General features: G+C 41.8%; 1 protein-coding gene across 4 annotated transcripts in view; it reads left to right on the top strand.

Annotated features, from left to right (window-relative positions):
* Positions 1-14,946, top strand: part of LTB (lymphotoxin beta) — a 38,233-nt gene extending 23,287 nt beyond the window's left edge. For 2 of the 4 annotated variants that reach the window (XM_077286040.1, XM_077286038.1), the window contains exons 2-5: positions 6,109-6,148; positions 12,842-12,866; positions 13,938-13,997; positions 14,245-14,946. In XM_077286040.1, coding sequence (XP_077142155.1) covers positions 6,109-6,148; positions 12,842-12,866; positions 13,938-13,997; positions 14,245-14,636 — 517 coding nt within the window. In that variant the 3' untranslated portion in view covers positions 14,637-14,946. Of the gene's footprint in view, positions 1-4,911; positions 5,010-6,108; positions 6,149-12,841; positions 12,867-13,937; positions 13,998-14,244 lie in introns of those variants that run through there. The other 2 variants (XM_077286041.1, XM_077286039.1) reach the window with 2 other exon arrangements.
* Positions 14,947-20,956: the final 6,010 nt, after the last annotated feature.

Here is a 20,956-nt window from a genome sequence, read left to right as displayed (position 1 = left end):
TGGTCTACCTCACTGAACTTTTCCACAACTGGTCCTGGCCAGCCAAAGTCACCGGCATCATGTAGCCTGCAAGGGCGTAACGCCCCCATAGATGAAGTCCACACATCCAGGTAGAACCCCCATCTGGGCGTGAAAGACGATTACCTCGCCCACAGCTGCCGCCTCGCCCCACGTTACACTTATATGAGGCAGAACATGGTACAGAAGTAGAATCCACTCTCATCAGGACAAGGAATGGCATCTGTAATAAGGGACTCATATCACAGGCCAGAAAAACAAGAGAACAAGGCCAGAAAAGGAACGGAGACTCTTATCAAATCCACAGGAAGGAGAACAGTTTCTCCTTAGTCTCAGTAGGAGCAGAGACTCTGATCAGAGAACAGTGAATGGTACTCTTACCAGAAACAGAGCAGATGGAGTGCACTCTCATCAGACCAAGGGAATTGAATTTTATTCAGGGACTCTCAGTGCAGGAAGAACAATTAGCGATCGATCAGAACCAGAAAATAAGACTGAAGATCAAACCCAGAGGAAGGAGTAGAGATGCTTATAAGATGGAGAAGAAGAGGAGAATGTTATCAGAACAAGGGAATGGAAACTAATCAGGGACTCAGATCAGAGACAGAACCGACAGTGACCAGAACCAGAGCAAAAAAAAGGATGAGAACTCTTATCAGAGCTAATAGAGGGAGGAGAGACTGTCCTCAGTCCGGGGAGAAGAAGTAGAGAGTCTCGTAAGGGCTAGGACAGTGAATAGTAACACTTATCAGAAACAGAACAGTAGAGGACACTCTCATCAGAGCAAGAAATGGGAACTTTAATCTGGGACTTTTTCAGAGGTAACGCAGATGGTAGGGATAGAAGTGGGGACTCTCATCAGAGCAAGGCATGGGTGAGTACTCTCATCAGCACCAGAACTAGGAACACAGACTTATCAGATGCTGAAGAAGCCGTGGGAATTCTCATCAGAGGCACAGTATTAGATTCGGGCTCACATCGGAACCAAAAGAGAAACTAATCAGAGCGAGGAGTGAGAGATGAAATCAGGGACTCTCACAATTGCCAACGCCGGGCATAGGGACTCATCAATGCCAGGACAGGGAATAGGGACTCATGAGGGACAGATAAGTGACGTAAAACAAGGAATGGAAACTTCATCAGGGATTTCAGCAGAGACAAAAAGCAGCTGGTGGAGACTCTCATCAGATCCAGAAGTATGATTGGGAACCCTATACTCTCACTGTAACCAGAAAACAAAGCTTAGGCGCTCTCATCAGCGCCACAACAGTGAATGAAACTGTCATTAATGCCAGAACAAGGGGTTAAGACTAATATCAAAGAGATCCGAATCGGCAAAAGAACGGGCCTCTAACTGCACAATTAATGAAGGCACAAACAAGGCGGGGACTCTCATCAGCGGCAAAAGAAGAAAATGAGGGTATACAGACCAGGAGTTATGGTGCCCATACACATTAGACTAATGTTTCTCAAACTGACTGATATCGACGGGTTCAACCGACACTGTAATGTGTGTGGAGACTCCGACCATCTAATCGTAGGGGGAGATGTCAATTGGACGGCCAATCGCATTGTTCTTCTGGAGTTAATCCACCAGCAGAGATGTCCTTGGTGGCTTTTTCATAGAGCACACAGGAACACTTGGCTGAGTGAATTCTCCTGTTATGAGAGAGATTGCCAAGATGGCTAAGAGTTGGTTAAGATTTTGTTAAGATTTGGTGTCCAGAACTATGGCACATTGTCACTTGAGTGACCAGAGAAATGACAAACTATCGCTTATTAATCCAGAGCAATGATGATCTAATTCTTGAGGGACCAGAGCAGTAGTAAACAAACACTTTGGCATCTAGAACACTGACTTACACTTATTTGAATATATAAAAACATAGATTCTTGGTGACCCAAAGCAAAGAGACTTTAATACTTGAGAAACTAGAAAAATGATACACCTAGAACAATTGCACACTGACACTTGATGGACGAAAGAAATTACACACTAATAATTAGTGAGCCAGAACAATGATACTCTAATTCATGGTGAAACACAATGGTTGGATGACCTAGAACAATGACACATGGATAATTGGTGACCTAGAACAAATGGCACACCGACCCTTGAAGACCTAGAACAATAACACACAGACACTTGGTTACCTAGAACAATGACACATGGACACTTGGTGACCTAGAGCAATGACACACAGACACTTGGTTACCTAGAACAATGACACACGGACACGTGGTGACCTAGAACAATGACACATGGACACTTGGTGACCTAGAGCAATGACACACAGACACTTGGTTACCAAGAACAATGACACACGGACACTTGGTGATATAGAACAATGACACATGGACACTTGGTGACCTAGAGCAATGATGCATGGACACTTTGTGATATAGAACAATGACACATGGACACACAGACACTTGGTTACCTAGAACAATGACACACGGACACTTGGTTATCTAGAACAATGACACATAGACACTTGGTGACCTAGAGCAATGGCACACGGACACTTGGTGACCTAGAACAATGACACATGGACACTTGGTTACCTAGAACAATGACACAAGGACACTTGGTTACCTAGAACAATGACACACGGACACGTGGTGACCTAGAACAATGACACATGGACACTTGGAGACCTAGAGCAATGACACATGGACACTTGGTTACCAAGAACAATGACACACGGACACTTGGTTACCTAGAACAATGACACAAAGACACTTGGTTACCTAGAACAATGACACACGGACACTTGGTGATATAGAGCAATGACACATGGACACACAGACACTTGGTTACCTAGAACAATGACACACGGACACTTGGTTATCTAGAACAATGACACATAGACACTTGGTGACCTAGAGCAATGACACACGGACACTTGGTGACCTAGAACAATGACACACGGACACTTGGTGACCTAGAGCAATGACACACGGACACTTGGTTACCAAGAACAATGACACATGGACACTTGGTTACCTAGAACAATGACACACAGACACTTGGTTACCTAGAACAATGACACACGGACACTTGGTGGCCTAGAACAATGACACATGGACACTTGGTGACCTAGAGCAATGACACACGGACACTTGGTTACCAAGAACAATGACACACGGACACTTGGTTACCTAGAACAATGACACACGGACACTTGGTGACCTAGAACAATGACACACGGACACTTGGTGACCTAGAACAATGACACATGGACACTTGGTGACCTAGAGCAATGACACACGGACACTTGGTTACCAAGAACAATGACACATGGACACTTGGTTACCTAGAACAATGACACACAGACACTTGGTTACCTAGAACAATGACACACGGACACTTGGTGGCCTAGAACAATGACACATGGACACTTGGTGACCTAGAGCAATGACACACGGACACTTGGTTACCAAGAACAATGACACACGGACACTTGGTTACCTAGAACAATGACACACAGACATTTGGTGACCTAGAACAATGACACACGGAAACTTGGTGACCTAGAACAATGACACACGGACACTTGGTGACCTAGAGCAATGACACACAGACATTTGGTGACCTAGAACAATGACACACGGACACTTGGTAACCTAGAACAATGACACATGGGCACTTGGTGACCTAGAACAATGACACATGGACACGTGGTGACCTAGAACAATGACACACGGACACTTGGTGACTTAGAACAATGACACACGAACACTTGGTGACCTAGAACAATGACACAGTGATACTCTGTGGATATTACCACATGTACACATATGTGTGCAGACATATCTATTCCGACTTGTCAGTGACTATGATCCTCACTGATCCTCTTTGGTTTTGGCCTTGTTCCTCTGCGTGTTGCTGGTTACTCAGTATAGTACAGACAATGGTACGGCGTAGCAGGAGGATCCTGTAAGTCAACACTCTCTTATTAATATTGTGACAGGCGACGATAACGCATCATCAGGTAGTAAACAGGGAGCACCGTCACACGCCATGGCGATGTCAAAACAACCAAGTAAACCGGGGGCAAACACAACGTGTGAAATGAAGGAAATCGCCCACACAAACACTGGTACATAACACAGCATCTAAAGACGGCGTCACTTCCCAGGAGGCCTGGAGTTAGAGGGTTTGTACAACCGCTCAGCGAACAGACCTGTAAGATATGTCCATCTTATATAAGGAGGATTATCCATGTGTAAGATCTAGATGATTATTGGTGAACCATCCCTTAAGAAATCGACCTTAGGGGTGTGTGACCATAATGGCCTTTATGACTCAGAGAAAACCCTGAGTGTAGTGCACATCACAGGCACTGGGTGGCAGCATATAGTCACTCATGGCATAATCACCTCCTGACAGAGTATCACAAGATGATGGTTTACATCACATCTATGGTCACTTATGTCAGGATATTACACGGTAGGAGGAAATGTAAGGAGGCGCCACGGGTATAAGAATGGGATGAAAAGGAAGAAAATCCACAACCCACACGTGTTCTATATCTCTATCATGGGATGTAGTTATTGGTGGAACCCACTGAGACCCACATATAAATGTATAGGGGTCTCCCCAGACCACCCTGAAGGGGCGTATAGACAAGGGTGATCCAGAGGCTCATGTCTGAGCCTTATAGAAACATCATTGTCGTGGAGCGGAAACTTTACAATAATCTTTTTAAACTTTTTTTTTTACATATTTTCTCCTAAAATCAGTTTTGGGGTGATTTCCCTATTCGGGGAGTCCCTATTATGGGATGTGACATCCCCCCTCGCTGCGTCTGGTAGATGACAGGAAGCTGTGGTTGGGGCAGCCCCGTCCTCCCTGTATAAGGCGCTCAGACGGCAGCTGGCGGCAGATGCTCAGGAGCACAATGATGGCAGCGAGCTGGCTCCGGCTGCTGGCACTTCTCATGGCCATGGTGCCATCCATGGTGCCCAGTGTGGAGGCCAAGCGGAAGGTAAGAGACCACAGCTGGCGAAGCCCCTGATACAGCAATGTGCGCGCCATACACCGGGGGACGGAAAGAGGTCAACTTTATAGAAAGGACAGAAAACTATTAGTAATAATAATATTAATCATGATAATAGTAATAATAATGTAATAATAGTAATAATAATAATAATGATAATAATGTAATAATAGTAATAATAATGATAATAATGCAATAATAATAATCATGATAATAATAATAGCAATAATAATGATAATACTACTAATAATCATGATGATAATAATAAAAATAATAATTATAACAATAATAATAGTAATAATATTAGTAATAATTCCACTTGGATAATATATAACTTATTACAACGTAGAATGTAAGAAAAATCTGTCTTGTCAACTTGTATGTTTTACATTTTTTAACCATGTATCTATCAATGTCATATTTATCTATTATCAATCTAAACAAAAAAAAAATCTATCTATCTATCTATCTATCTATTATCTATCTATTATCTATCATCTATTCATTATCTATCTATCTATCTATCTATCTATCTATCTATCTATCTATCTATCATCTATCTGTCTATTATCTATCTATTATCTATAATCTATTATCTATCTATTATCTATTATATATCTATCTATTATCTATCTATTATCTATTATATATCTATCTATTATCTATCTATTTATTATCTATCTATTATCTATCTATCTATCTATCTATCTATCTATCTATCTATCTATCTATCTATTATGTATCTATTATCTATCTATCTATCTATCTATCTATCTATCTATCTATCTATCTATCTATTATGTATCTATCATCTATCTATCTATCTATCTATCTATCTATCTATCTATCTATCATCTATCTATTATCTATCTATCTATTATCTATTATCTATCTGTCTATTATCTATAATCTATCTATTATCTATTATATATCTATCTATTATCAATCTATCTATCTATCTATCTATCTATCTATTATCTATCAATCTATCTATCTATTATCTATCTATCTATCTATTATCTATCTATCTAGTATCTATTTTTTACATCTTTTTGTGCTGTTTCCCTTTTTGTTTACTGTCTGGAAGGTCATTGGAATGCTGGTCAGGGAAGTGTGCACGCTTTAAGGTATTTTTTCTGGTGCTGTTCCTCTTTTTCTATCTATCTATCTATCTATCTATCTATCTATCTATCTATCTATCTATCTATCTATCTATCTATCTATCTATCTAGAAAAAGTATTAGAGCACCACAAAAAACACAAAAGTGAAAATAGAAAAATTGAGCCTGGTACAGAGCCCCCCAGGCATAGACCAAACCTCAAATGTAAGAATCTGAAAAACCGAGGCAGCACACCATTAGTAGTGGAAAAAGCAGGAGCTTCTTTTATTAGCCCATCTCAGCAACGTTTTGGTTCTGGTAGATGTGAACCTTTTTCAATCTATCTATCTATGATCAATCTATTTATTATCTATCTATTATCTATCTGTCTATCAATCATCTATCTATTATCTATCTATTATTATTTATTTATATAGCACCATTAATTCCATGGTGCTGTACATGAGAAGGGGTTACATACAAATACAGATATCACTTACAGTAAACAAACTGACAATGACAGACTGATACTGAGGGAAGAGGATGCTGCCCTTGCGGGCTTACATTCTACAGGATGGTGGGGAAGGAGATAGTAGGTCGAGGGTTGCAGTAGCTCCGATGGTGTTGAGGTGGCCGTGTGGTCATTACAGGTTGTAAGCTTCTTTGTAGAGATGGGTTTTCAGGTTTATTTTGAAGGATCCAAATGTGGTGGATAACCGGATGTGTTGGTGTCATGTCGGACGCTGTTCAGACCAGGTCATCCGACAGACAGCGGTAATTCCGCTTTTGACCACTATTTACTCATTGGCGTCTGCTAGATTTTGTCTAGCTTTTCCGGGGTTAATTTACCTGATCCTCGGATTGGAAGCTGGACCATTTCCATGGCCCTTAAATAGTTCTCCTGATCATTGGGCGTCGCCGATTATAGCTTCTGTCTTGCGTTGTTATCTTGGTCTGGAGTGGAGAGCTGATGGTTGGAGATTCGTTGCTGGTGGTGTATTTTCCTTCGTCTTATTTACTCCTTCCTATATTTGTGTTTATTTTGCCCTGCACATTTAGGCCATGTGCACACGTTCAGTATTTTTCGCGTTTTTTCGCTATAAAAACGTGATAAAAACGTGAAAAAAAACGCCAACATATGCCTCCCATTATTTTCAGTGTATTCCGCATTTTTTGTGCAAATGTAGCCTTTTTTTCCGCGAAAAAATCGCATCGCGGAAAAAAAAGCAACATGTTCATTAAAATGCGGAATTGCGGGGATTCCGCACACCTAGGAGTGCATTGATCTGCTTACTTCCCACACGGGGCTGTGCACACCATGCGGGAAGTAAGCAGATTATATGCGGTTGGTACCCAGGGTGGAGGAGAGGAGACTCTCCTCCACGGACTGGGCACCATATAAGTGGTCAAAAAAAAGAATTAAAATAAAAAATAGTCCTATACTCACCTTCGATGTCTTCCCGCCTCTCCGCTGCATGCTGTCGCTTCGGTTTCTAAAGCTGGTGTGCGGTGAAGGACCTGCGATGACGTCACAGTCTTGTGATTGGTCGAGACCGGTCATGTGACCGCTCACGTGACCGCAACGTCATTGAAGGTCCTGAACCACACCGGCATCTATAGGAACGGACGCCTGCAGGTGAGTATAACCATTTTTTTTTTTTTTATTATTATTTTTAAACATTCTATCTTTTACTATAGATGCTGCATAAGCTGCATCTATAGTAAAAAGATGGTCACACTTGTCAAACGCTATGTTTGACAAGTGTGACCAACCTGTCAGTCAGTTTTCCAAGCGATGCTACAGATCGCTTGGAAAACTTTAGCATTCTGCAAGCTAATTACGCTTGCAGAATGCTAAAAAAACACGAAAAAAACGGAAAAAAAACACACAAAAAAATGCGGATTTCTTGCAGAAAATTTCCGGTTTTCTTCAGGAAATTTCTGCAAGAAATCCGGACGTGTGCACATACCCTTATAGTGTATTCCTGAGTGTCTGCGGCGTGGTGTATATTTTCCTTTATCCTTGTCTGTGCTAACTGTGGGTATTTAAGTATTACCTCTTCACTGGGTGGTGGGTGGAAGTTTCAGCCTAGGGCTGAGCTCAGGAGACAGGGTGAGGTTCGAGGCCTGAACATGCACACCATCAGTGTAAACTTCAGGTAGAGGGTCAGTCAGGATTTCCCTAGTCTGGGGGAAATTGCAGGAGCCCGGGTTATTAGTTCTCGCTCACCTAGTCTCTCCCTGACAGTTGGCGCACAGAATTCCATATTATTATATATCTATTATCTATCTATCTATCTATCTATCTATCTATCTATCTATCTATCTATCTATCTATCATCTATCTATCTATTAATTATATCTATCATTTATCTATCTATTATCTATCTATTATCTATCTATTATCCATCTATCTATCTATTAATTATATCTATCTATCATTTATCTATCTATCTATTAATTATATCTATCTATTATTTATCTATCTATTATCTATCTATCTATTATCCATCTATCTATTATCTATCTATTATCTATCTATTATCTATCTATCTATCTATCTATCTATCTATTATCTATCTATTTATCTATCTATTATCTATCTATCTATTATCTAACTATCTATCTATTATCTATCATCTATCTATTATCTCTATCTATCTATCTATCTACCTATCATCCATCTATCTATCTATCTATCTATCTATCTATCTATTATCTATCTATCTATCCGTCTATCTATTATCTATCTATCTACTATCTAGCTATTATCTATCTATCTATCTATCTATCTATCTATCATCTATCTATTATCTATTTATTATCTATCATCTATCTATTATCTATCTATCTATCTATCTATCTATCTATCTATTAATTATATCTATCTATCATTTATCTATCTATCTATTATCTATCTATTATCTATCTATCTATTATCTATCTATTATCCATCTATCTATTATCTATCTATTATCTATCTATCTATCTATCTATCTATCTATCTATTATCTATCTATTTATCTATCTATCTATCTATCTATCTATCTATCTATCTATCTATTATCTAACTATCTATTATCTATCATCTATCTATTATCTCTATCTATCTATCTATCTATCTATCTAATATCTATCTATCTGTCTATTATCTAACTATCTATCTATCTATCTACCTATCATCTATCTATCTATCTATCTATCTATCTATCTATCTATTATCTATCTATCTATCTATCCGTCTATCTATTATCTATCTATCTACTATCTAGCTATTATCTATCTATCTATCTATCTATCTATCTATCTATCTATCTATCATCTATCTATTATCTATTTATTATCTATCATCTATCTATCTATCTATCTATCTATCTATCTATCTATCTATCAATCATCTATCTATTATCTATTTATTATCTATCATCTATCTATCTATCTATCTATCAATCATCTATCTATCTATCTATCTATCTATTATCTATCATCTATCTATTATCTATTTATTATCTATCATCTATCTATTATCTATCTATCTATCTATCTATCTATCTATCTATCTATCTATCTATCTATCTATCTATCTATCTATCTGTCTATCTATTATTATTATATATATAACCAGCCCAATATCTACATATCTACATCCTTGACATTGTTGCCCGCCCTGATAGCATTTCTAGAACCTGCAGACATTGCAGAGATCACTTTGGCACAGTTCATCTATCGTGACATTGAAATACATTTTCTAAGTGTTTTTACATAGGACTGCGGGTAATGCTTTCCCGTTACCGTCATCCATGATGTTGATGAGTTCAGTATAGATTCAGCTACCTGTAATGCTCTGCGGCCATATGTTAGACTGGGGCAGTGAGGGTTAACTCTCCTCATTGTACTCTCGGGGTATCAATTATGTATAGCTCTAGGTACTACTGTGTGCATTAGTCTCACTTTGGCATCACTTACAAAATGTCATGCTGATAAAACTTTCATTGAACTGAAAAGCGGGGTGAGAGCAGAGAACATAAAAGGTGATGGTGGGGGCGCGGAGGGGTCATTAAAAAAGCAACCGGGAATTCAGAAGAAACCAAAGCCTGAAATCCTAGAAAGAGCGAGGAAGATGGGGCGGATAGAGAAGACGTGCATTATGTCGGTGCGTACAGCTCCGGCCAGTGATGGTTTATATGGATCAGTTGTGGTTACTCCCGAAATATCGATGAGGTTCCTTGAAAAAAGAGGAGACTTCCTGCTCTCCTAGAAGAGATGGTAAAACTTCCGCGTGCTACGGAACTCTCCTGAAAAGCTGTCATTCTGGAATGTCCTTGTGAGTGCGGCTGGGGTGAAAGAACGCTTCACAGGTAATGGGGCACCAAAAATCTGCTTCAACGCCATTTGGTGGAAGCCACCCTGGAAGACGTAGTCCAAATCATAGAAGAGCCGTAAAACCTGACCAGAGATATCAGCCAAGCCCGCGTCTTCTCCAGAAGAAAGAGACTCCCCTGTGTAATTCACTTCCTACTTTAACGACCTGTCACTTGCCATAAAGATGTAATATCCTTACCTGGTGTAAAAGCCGCTGTTCTCCTGAATTGGGCGATGTTTTTCTTATTTTTCTGCTCCTCTGCGTTCCTGAGATATGACCCTGTCTTCCCTATCCAGTCTTTATAGCCAATCGGGTGCAGTCCTTAATACAACACCCACAAGGAGCAGCTGAGGACCACGCCCCTTTGGCTTAAAAGACTGGATTTACGAACAATGAAGAGGAGACCATATCTCTGGAATGGAGAGGCGCAGGAAGAAAAGGAAAACATCACCGGATTCAGGAGAACCGTGGCATTAAAACTAGATAAAAAAGATAAAACATTTATGGCCAGTGACAGGTCCTGTTTAAGAAGACTCCACTACCTAGTCATGTTTCAAGCCTCTGCAGATGTTGATCTACAGTGTAGCTACCTCCAATAAGTGGCAGAAGAGAGAGATTTTCTTGCTTCTAGAGGGGAGCTAATTTAAATATTTTTTTCCCATGATGCATTATGTGTAAGCCTCCATACCATTTGGGTCTCTACAATGACAGTCAGTATTATCCAAGAGCAACTAAAAGTGGCACGGAAGAAGGTGTGACCCTCCTCATATACTTTCACTGGGAGGCCAAATGGCTCAGTAGGTTGTCTAGACATGCTGGGAGTTGTAGTTTTGCAATATCTTGAGAAGCATATTGCCCTATGTAATTGTGGCATCCAGCAAAGAAACAAAATATAGCACCATTAAAGGGGCTGACCCCTTTGACTCCCTTTAGATTGACTCTGTATTTACCGCCTGGGAGTGGAGGAGAAGACAGGCTTGGCATAGGGCTGTACAGAGTGCGCTGCGCTATGAACACTAGGTGGCGATAGAGGACTAACGCTTTTTTCTCAGATGTTTTACTGACACTAGTGCATTATATCGCTCCGTCACGTAATAACCACAGATTACACTCAGCAATATCCAGTTACGGAGCTTCATTAAGGCACCAGCCGCACAACACCAGGCCCCGGCCGTACCGGCAGTGGATCATTACATAATCCGATCTGCGTGGAGTCAGACGTCCGTCTACTTCGTCCATTTCACAGTCATTAATAATAAATACAATAAAGCGAAAATAAAATATTCTAAATATTATTGTTCCGGATTTGTCATTTCGGCCAGCATTTCCCATCTGAGCGATCCCTGGGGGCTGTCCTTGCTCTTCTAAATATGGGAGTTATGTATTATTGCCTCTACGCCATTTATTTGGAGGAAAATGCAGTTTTGTGATGTTTTTTGGGTGTAGATCAAACTTATTATAGTGTTGTGCCAAATTTCCATTCATTTTCTTCTTTCTGACCATTTTATGTCTTTTTTAGTGTTATGTGGTTTAGCACTAAGGGGGTTTACACCGATTTATCAATTGGGGTTTTTATAAAGTCACAAACTGAACCCAGAAAGGGGAGAAAATGTCACAGATCTGGTCAGAAGGCAACGAAGGGCAGAATTTAGGAAACATTGTGAGACACTGCAAATTTGGTGCAAAACCCAATGACTTGGAACTTATCTCTTACTTCAAAACCAAAATCAAGGCTTCCAGTCCATGAACCCAATGTATCTATTATCTATCTATCTATCTATCTATCTATCTATCTATCTATCTATCTATCTATCTATCTATCTATCTATCTATCCATCTATTATTATTATTATTATTTATTATTATAGTGCCATTTATTCCATGGCGCTTTACATATGAGGAGGGGTATACATAATAAAAACAGATACAATAATCTTGAACAATACAAGTTGCAACTGGTACAGGAGGAGAGAGGACCCTGCCCGCGAGGGCTCAGTCACAATCTATCTATCTATCTATCTATTGGTCCATATGGCAACGTTTTGGTCCTAGGTGTGGACCGTTCTCAAGCCTGGTATGTGCCTGTGAGGCTCTGCACCCTATTTTCAACTGTGCTGTTCTTTGTTTTTTTCTTCTATCTATCTATCTATCTATCTATCTATCTATCTATCTATCTATCTATCTATCTATCTATCTACTATCTATCTCTATCGATTATCTCTATCTATTATCTATCTATCTATCTATCTATCTATCTATCTATCTATCCGTCTATCTGATATTTTGTAGTGTTTGCCGTTCTTCTCACCATGAAAGTTGTTTTTCAATAAATTAATTTTGCCTCTTTTACGTTACAGACAGCACACAGCCAGAGACTAAAAGGTAACATCATCAATATCACAGACTTTGTGTCAGTCGCCCTGTAAGAGGGAGCAGTGATACCCCTGAGGGGCCCTTGTGGGATGTGACCATAGTGAGGAAAGACTGCCATATACTGGCGAGGCGCAATCAGGTGGAACCAATTTGTGCAGGAAGAATTGCAGGGGGAAAAGCTTCATGTGCTGGACCTGGTCAGGGGACTCATAGTCCGGAGTCCTGGAATATAACAGTCCTACTTACCAAACCGCAGGCAGATTTACCGCCAAGAGAAAGAGGGGAGCAGACGTGGACCAGAAATGACGCTTAGCAGGCCTCAGCGGGAAGTCTGTGCCATCAGGATGCCGATCATCGCCTGACAAGGTTCAGACTACGTTCAGGAAGACCCAGAGTTCCGTCTGTGGTGGTCAAGACCAGGACCTGCGCCCTACGGTGGTAAAGACCCAAAGACCAGAAGTCATCTGTGAAGAGCTGAGCCCCACTTCTCTCCGCTCCAGGCCCAGCAGACATTCGCCAATGGTCAAGCAGTGAAGATCCATGAGGAAACAAGGACTAGAGAGGCACGCCTGCGATTGTAGAGGGATGGCGCAAGTGAGCAGGGCAGTTACGTCCCACTTTGACGTACAGTACCGGGTCTGCTTGGGGTCAGGACAACAGGTTGGGAGGGCACCAGTTGGTGAGTGGGAGGCTCAACGTGCTTTAATAGACTTTGACAGAAAGACTTGCGACCTAGAGGGAAAATCGGTGACCCCCCAGTTGTACTAGCGTTAAAGAGAGAATCTACATGGTAACGCCCGTGAATGGGTGTACCACCTTTGTGAAGAGGACATTAGTATTATAGAGTGAAGAACGTTGACCTCTCCGGAGTATTGCTTGTAGATAAGTCTCTATTTGAGAAGAGCATGTAACTCATAATACTGGTATACGGTGATTGAATTTTTTTTTTGTAGACCTGTGATTAATTCTGTATGAATAAAAGGAGTTACAGTGTAAATCACGGTGGATGAAACAAGAGTCACGTGATTGTTCAGTTACATACAAGCAGATGAGTGACTATGTTATTTTCATTTGCATCAGATAATCAGAAGACTAACTGCCAGAAGAAGACTTTCACAAAGCCGGCAGCACATCTAATTGGTGAGTTCATTCATTATCCTTAAAGGGATTTTCCAGGTTTTTACATTAGATATGTCATCAATCTGTGGTCAGGTGGGATCTGGCCCAAGTTTGTCACTGTGATACATTGGAAAATAATAAATAATTTCAGCTTTGTGAGCGGCATAAGAAGAAAAGTCTGTGCAATGATTAACCTCCCCTGCGGAGGCGCTGCAGGAGAATTCAGTACATTTTTCCATTTGCATACATTGTTGTTCTCTCTTCACAGGGCAGAGTCCATCACAAGAGAAGATCCTGAATTGGAAAGAGGCATTTATACAAAGCATTAAGCCCCCTATGAATACAACCCTGGAGGCCCCCAAAAAAGGCCTCTACTATGTCTACTGCCAAGTTGGATTTGAAGGAATGGACGCTAATTTGACGTTGTTCAGCCAAGTCATCACCTGGAATAATTCATCAGATGAAAATGATATCCTCATCTTTGGCAAAGAAAGTGTGACCGGTCGACCTTTACGTCAAAGAACGTGGCACGCTAGCCTTACCCTAGGACGCCTGGCAAATCTTGTGAAAGGGCAAAAGTTGTACGTCTATGTCAGCCATCCCAACCTTGTAGATTATACCGAGGGAAAGACTTTTTTTGGGATTGTCATGGTATCTTGATAATGATGATGTAAAAGGTTTGAAAATGAACTATTAGTAGTCACCGACTTACAAGGGTGTTGGTCCTGTTTATTTACACGTTTTATAGCCCCCGCCAACATAAATTACCATTTGCACTTTCTTTTCTTTCTTGTTATTATAGCCAAATGTTGGTTTACTGGTTAGCTCTGAGTCTATTTGGTAACATGATGTTGTTTAATCTTTACTGTATGTTGTGTGTTTTGTAGGCAAAAATATAAAAATATAGATATGGGGCTAAGTAGCCAGGAGGTGATATGATAGAGGCCAAGTTGTTTGCTTGGTGAGTAGATGTCGTCCAGGTAATTTATGGCTCAGCTTCCCTCCATTCGGGGTCAGTTGCAGAGGTCACAAGAAATATCAGCTTCCCTTCACTCAGGGTCAGTTGCAGAGGACACAAGAAACATCAGCTTCCCTTCACTCAGGGTCAGTTGCAGAGGGCACAAGAAACATCAGCTTCCCTTCACTCAGGGTCAGTTGCAGAGGAAACAAGCAGCATCAGCTTTCCTCCACTATGGGTCATTTGCAGAGGTCACAAGCAGCATCAGCTTTCCTCCACTCAGGGTCAGTTGCAGAGGTCACAAGCAACATCAGCTTCCCTTCACTCAGGGTCAGTCACAGAAGGCACAAGAAACATCAGCTTTCCTCCACTCAGGGTCAGTTGCAGAGGTCACAAGCAGCATCAGCTTCCCTTCACTCAGGGTCAGTCGCAGAAGGCACAAGAAACATCAGCTTTCCTCCACTCAGAGTCAGTTGCAGAGGACACAAGAAACATCAGCTTTCCTTTACTCAGGGTCAGTTGCAGAGGAAACAAGCAGCATCAGCTTTCCTCCACTCAGGGTCAGTTGCAGAGGTCACAAGCACCGTCATCTTCCCTTCATTCAGGGTCAGCTGCAGAGGGCACAAGCATCAGCTTCCCTCTACTCAGAGTCAGTTGCAGAAGGCACAAGCAGCATCAGCTTTCCTTCACTCAGGGTCAGTTGCAGAGGGCACAAGCATCAGCTTTCCTCCACTTAGTCACAGAAGGCACAAGAAACATCAGCTTTCCTTCACTCAGGGTCAGTTGCAGAGGACACAAGCAGCATCAGCTTCCCTTCACTCAGGGTCAGTCGCAGAAGGCACAAGAAACATCAGCTTCTATTCACTCAGGGTCAGTTGCAGAGGGCACAAGCAGCATCAGTTTTCCTCCACTAAGAGTCAGTCGCAGAAGGTACAAGAAACATCAATTTCCCTCCACTCGGTCAGTTGCAGAGGGCACAAACAGCAGGTGGAGATCTATGTCTGCAACTTATTGGAGAGTGAGACGCAGATCAAACTATGAGTCTGAATCAAGTCACGAAAAAGAAAGCCACCTATAATGTGGGTATACAGGTATATGTGGCTGATGGTCCTGTGACCAAAGTATAGCCAAGATGAGTCCTCATGGTAAGATAGATAGAGGAGATTGCCTCTGTAACTGTCCCTGTCCTGGGCAGAGAAGTTTAGATTGCCATTTCAGGAGAGAAAAAAGTGCAGTTCTACCAGAGAGCCACCCCATAGCAAGACAGGAGATTTGGAAGGATAAAGGCCATTCGTGATGTCTCGGTGACAGAGATATGGGGCCACGTTGTGAAGGGAAGCTAACTTCAGTAAGTGCGTTTTGTTGCCAGTGGGGATGATTGACAGATGCCTGAAGAGACCAAGAGGAGACCTATTGCAAGTATAGAGAGTAGGACAAGGGACACAAATGTGAGTGACAACGTCTCAAACTAGGGATGAGGAAGAAAGCCATCCATGATGTAGGCCTAAGTGACTGAGAGTCCTGTGACCAGTGTGTGGCCATGAGGAGATCTGAGGTCAAGAGCAGACACTGTGAATATTTTTTACAGGGTTTAACTGACCAAGTCTCAAAGAAGAGTAAAGATGAATCATTGTTGTGACTGCTGTATCCGTCTTTCCTCAACACCCTAAGAGAGGAATCCTCTTGAGCTGATCAGAAGACTATATCTTAGGTATCCAATAATCCATCTGGTGAGGATGGTGGTGCTTGGAGGTGGTGCAGATGCCCAGTAATCCATGAAACAATGAAGTTGAGGATGAAGAATCTCAAATAAAGAGAGCCTATTCTCAGCCTCATCTTACATGGCTCAATAATGTCAAAACGTTGCCAATATGAGAAGGTAGATGTGGTTAATGGCTTGAGTGTGCAACAATGCAGAGGTGGTCTAGATACATATAGCATGGCGTTACGGGGGGTATATATTTTCTATAAGTATAAAAAGTTTACAGGACTTGGGTACACTGCTACCTCTACTCTTCTACAGCTATGTCCCTGGTTTTGGGTTAAAATTTGAAGCTGTTTTTAGGACTAAATATACTTCCTGTATTTGTGTGACTCCGCCCATGACTACATCAGTACCTCCCATGCTTATTAAAATACACAGCTTAATTTAATAGGATCGCTAATATGTAAGAAAATGCATGTCAGATTATTTCTATGCACAAGTATGTTGTCTTTTTATCGAGAATATATGGAGTTTGATCTTTAATGTAAAATTATTTTCAAAATAAATTTAATATAATGAGATAATTTTTTGTGATAAAATTGTGAATAATAGTGAAAAAATTGTCATCCATATTAAGATAATTTAATAGTAATAATCTTTACTTGCGTTGGTTGGCAAATTCAGATTTTAGTACTACAATATTCAGCAGGGCCCATATTGCAGCATATAGGGCCCCTGTTTATTGGGCCAAGACTGTATTTCCAGGGCCCTATGAGTCGCCCACTAGTGCCGTGGGGTACTCGGTACTGGGTCCAGTAGTTAAAGGGAATGTCACGGTGGCTGCGACCCGGTCCGTGGCCCTGGGTGCCCAAATAAAGGAAAAGGTCTTTTAAGGGTTTAATAAAGTTTGTTCGTGACACCACCTGTGGTATTCGGTCAGAAGGGACCGACGTTGCTTAAAGGGGTCCACTGGGGTGATGTTATGGCAGCTAGATGGTATAACTTCCCACAGGTGAAGTAGGTCCCCAGGGCTCCCGGTGTGTAGCTGGTGATGGTTGGTAGTGTATAAAGAAACGGAGGACACAGGTTTGCCGTCTCTTTACCTAGTTTACTGGAGACTTTAGGTATTCACAGTCCAGGGCACCAGATCACAGGTACAGGCAGGGTCCGGCCGGCTTGGAAGCAAGTTCAGAGTCCCTTTACCAGGTGGCATTAGAAGCCTTCCTACCAGCGCTTTGATGTAGACCCTTGCTGCCTGTGGCTTCAATCAAGGTTCTCACCGTTCTCTCTGTCCTCCATAAAGGTGGGACACAAACCTGTATGACAGGTGACTCGAGCCTTTTCACAGGGTCTCTATCATGACCCGGGCTCTATGTGTCACTGTGTCTCCTGGGTATTAGGGCGGACAGGTTACGTGTAATAGTCCAGCTGTCCTGCCGGTTTCTGCTGTGCCTCCTAGAGCCTGACAAAACCTCGGTCTTCCGGCTACCAGTCTCTGCGCTCAGCCAGGGAGGTATCCGGGAATCTGTGCTCCACAGGGAGATAGCCCATACACTGCTATCCTCCGCTGGTGTCACTCGCCTGTGCTTCGCTCTCCTGCACCCTCACTATACGCTGTTCTGCTTTCTCTGTTTCCCTGTCCAGGAGCTGCAGCTCACACGTCTGCTCAGTTATTCTCCTATCATACCAGCTCCGCCTCAGCTGAAGTTCCGTGACAAGCTCCTCTCTGGCTTTCTCCAACTCTCCTTCCGGCCTCAGTCTGCTGTCTGGCCTTCTCTCTCCTACTCGCTCACTCTGCTCTGTCCCTCTCACAGACTGCCCACTGACTTCCCCTCCAGCCAGAATATATATAGGGGAGCCACCCACGAACTGGGCCAGGGCTCCCCTTCTGGCCTGGAGTGTGAACATGTTGTGTGCTTTGTGGTTACCTGATAGAAGAGATCTTCCCTTGCTTCCAAGCATGATACCACGCTCACCGTGAGGAAAGCAATGCCACCGTAACAACCAGGACCCTGGAGTGTTACACCTATCATTTGTACTATTAATGATGGGGTATGAAGAGAGTTCTGGCACCTGCATTTTTTTTCATAGTATAGAGGTACTATGTTTGTGGAAGTTTAGGAAAGGAAGCGCTGCGGCGATCAACTAATTTCACCAAAATCGCAGTTTTTTTGTAACTTTGCCTTAAAAAATGTCAGAAAAAAAAAATTGGAAAGTCATATGAGCCTCAAAATAATGATGATAAAAGTGTAGCTCATACCGCAAAAAACAAGAGCAAACATTGAATGAAAAATCAAAAATAGGTTTTTGAAGCCGAGGAGGAAATATTGAAGATGAAGAGGGGCCAATTGGTCATAAGTGGGAGCCCCCTTTTTGATGTTATAAGACAACTCCTTTAAGCCATAAGTATAGGCTGTAGATGTACTGGTGTATCAGGAGCCATTACTTATAATTATAATCATTGGACGGGGATGTTCTCCATTACACTTTACCTTTAAGCTTAGTCACGTTAAGAATAATATAAATTGCATTTACCTCCCACACTCGGCGGCAGGAAAATAACAATCAGCGGGATCGAAGCTGCTTTATTTTGATGTCTTTTTCAAGGAAAATCCGGGAAGAAATAATAGAAGAAAATCCACATCACTTAGAAAGATCATTGCTTTTATTTATGAAGGAAGCCGGGTCTATTCTCGGCAGACGTGAGATCACTGGAGAAATGTGCCGCACAAAGCCCTAAAGAAGAATCACCGTCATCTCCAACTAAAGGGTTAAAAAAGGTGAGTGACATCACCCGATCTTCAGTGGAGTATGGAGATCCAGTGTTGTCACCCGCCGAGCCAACAGGGGATACTCCCTTGAAGGGACATGTGATTGGGTGCACAGTATGAGTCCGGTATGATTTCTGATGAATTTTGTATGGGATCTCTATGAGTCCAGTATGATTTATGTACGGGTTCTGTATGAATTTTGTATGGGATCTGTATGAGTCCAGTATAATTTCTGTATGAATATTGTATGGGATCTGTATGAGTCCAGTATGATTTCTGAAAGAATTTTGTATGGGATCTGCATGAGTCCAGTATGATTTCTGCATGGGTCCAATATGAATTCTGCATGAGTATGGGTTTTACATGAATTCTTTAGGGATTCTGCATGAATTCTTCGTGGGTGAAGTATGATTTCTGTATGCATTTCCATATGAATTCTGCATGAGTCCAATATGAATATTTTACCCGTTCTGTATAAATTCTGTATCATTCCTGCATGACTGCTGAATGGCTTCTGTATAATTTTTGTATGTGTTCCGTATGGATTCTTCTATGCCTTCTGTTTGAGTTTGGTATGCACTCTTTACCTGTTCTGTATGGGTTCTTTAAAACGTCTGCATGTGTTCTGTACGACTTTTGTGAAGGTTAAGTGTAAGTACTACATAAATTCGGTATGAGTTTTGTATGAATTCTGTATTGCTTCTGATTGAATTCTGCATGGGACCAGTATGATTTCTGTATGGGTTTCATATGAATTTTGCATGAATTTGGTATGAATTCTTCATGGGTCCGGTATGATTTCTGTATGGGTTTTATATGAATCCTGCATGAGTCTGTAAGGTGCCTGAATGAGGTAGTCGTGGGCGAGCTGCTGCTTCTGCTTGCTCCAGCCCCTTACAGACAAAACATGTCCTAGCCCCGGTGTGCTGCTGTGTGTGTGATGCATCACACTTACTTGTGGCCCATAGACCTCCACTGGCTCCAGGCTTTTATCTTCCAGAACCTTCGCAGAAAACAGTCCAGGGGACACTGGAAATGTTTACTTGGTAGCTTTCAGTCATTCCAACCAGGCATACAGGATAAGGCCCAACGGGTTACAGTCTTTCCCACAGGTACTGGACTTAACTTCAGTCCTGGTTCTCGGTATTGGTAGACCATCCCTCTTGCTAACTCTTCTAGCACTAGGAATTCTTTTCCACCACTAGCAGTGCACCCGGATTCCATCACCTTCCGCTTCTGAAGGTTTGAGTCCATCTTTCCCTGCAGCTCTGCAGGCGTGCCCAAGAACCCCAACGTCCATCTTGAGGTTCCCAGGTCGGCAGATGGACTCTCATGGAAGGTTATTTTGGCAATCCACTGCCCCAAGTAACTGTTACAGTTAACCCTGTCTAGACTAAACTGTAGCCCCAGAAGGTTTTGCTCTCAGATAACATATATCAATATGAAATACATTTAACCATATTTAGCTACTTGGGGTGTCAGGGAGTAGAACATAACCTCCACCACTCCTACATTCCCCACACTTTAATGATGGTCATCCTCAAAC

This window comes from Ranitomeya variabilis, chromosome 2 (assembly GCF_051348905.1).
Source record: "Ranitomeya variabilis isolate aRanVar5 chromosome 2, aRanVar5.hap1, whole genome shotgun sequence".
NCBI classification, from domain to species: domain Eukaryota; kingdom Metazoa; phylum Chordata; class Amphibia; order Anura; family Dendrobatidae; genus Ranitomeya; species Ranitomeya variabilis.
The sequence above is the reverse complement of the archived record's forward strand: the minus strand, read 5'-3'. Positions and strand labels throughout refer to the sequence as shown.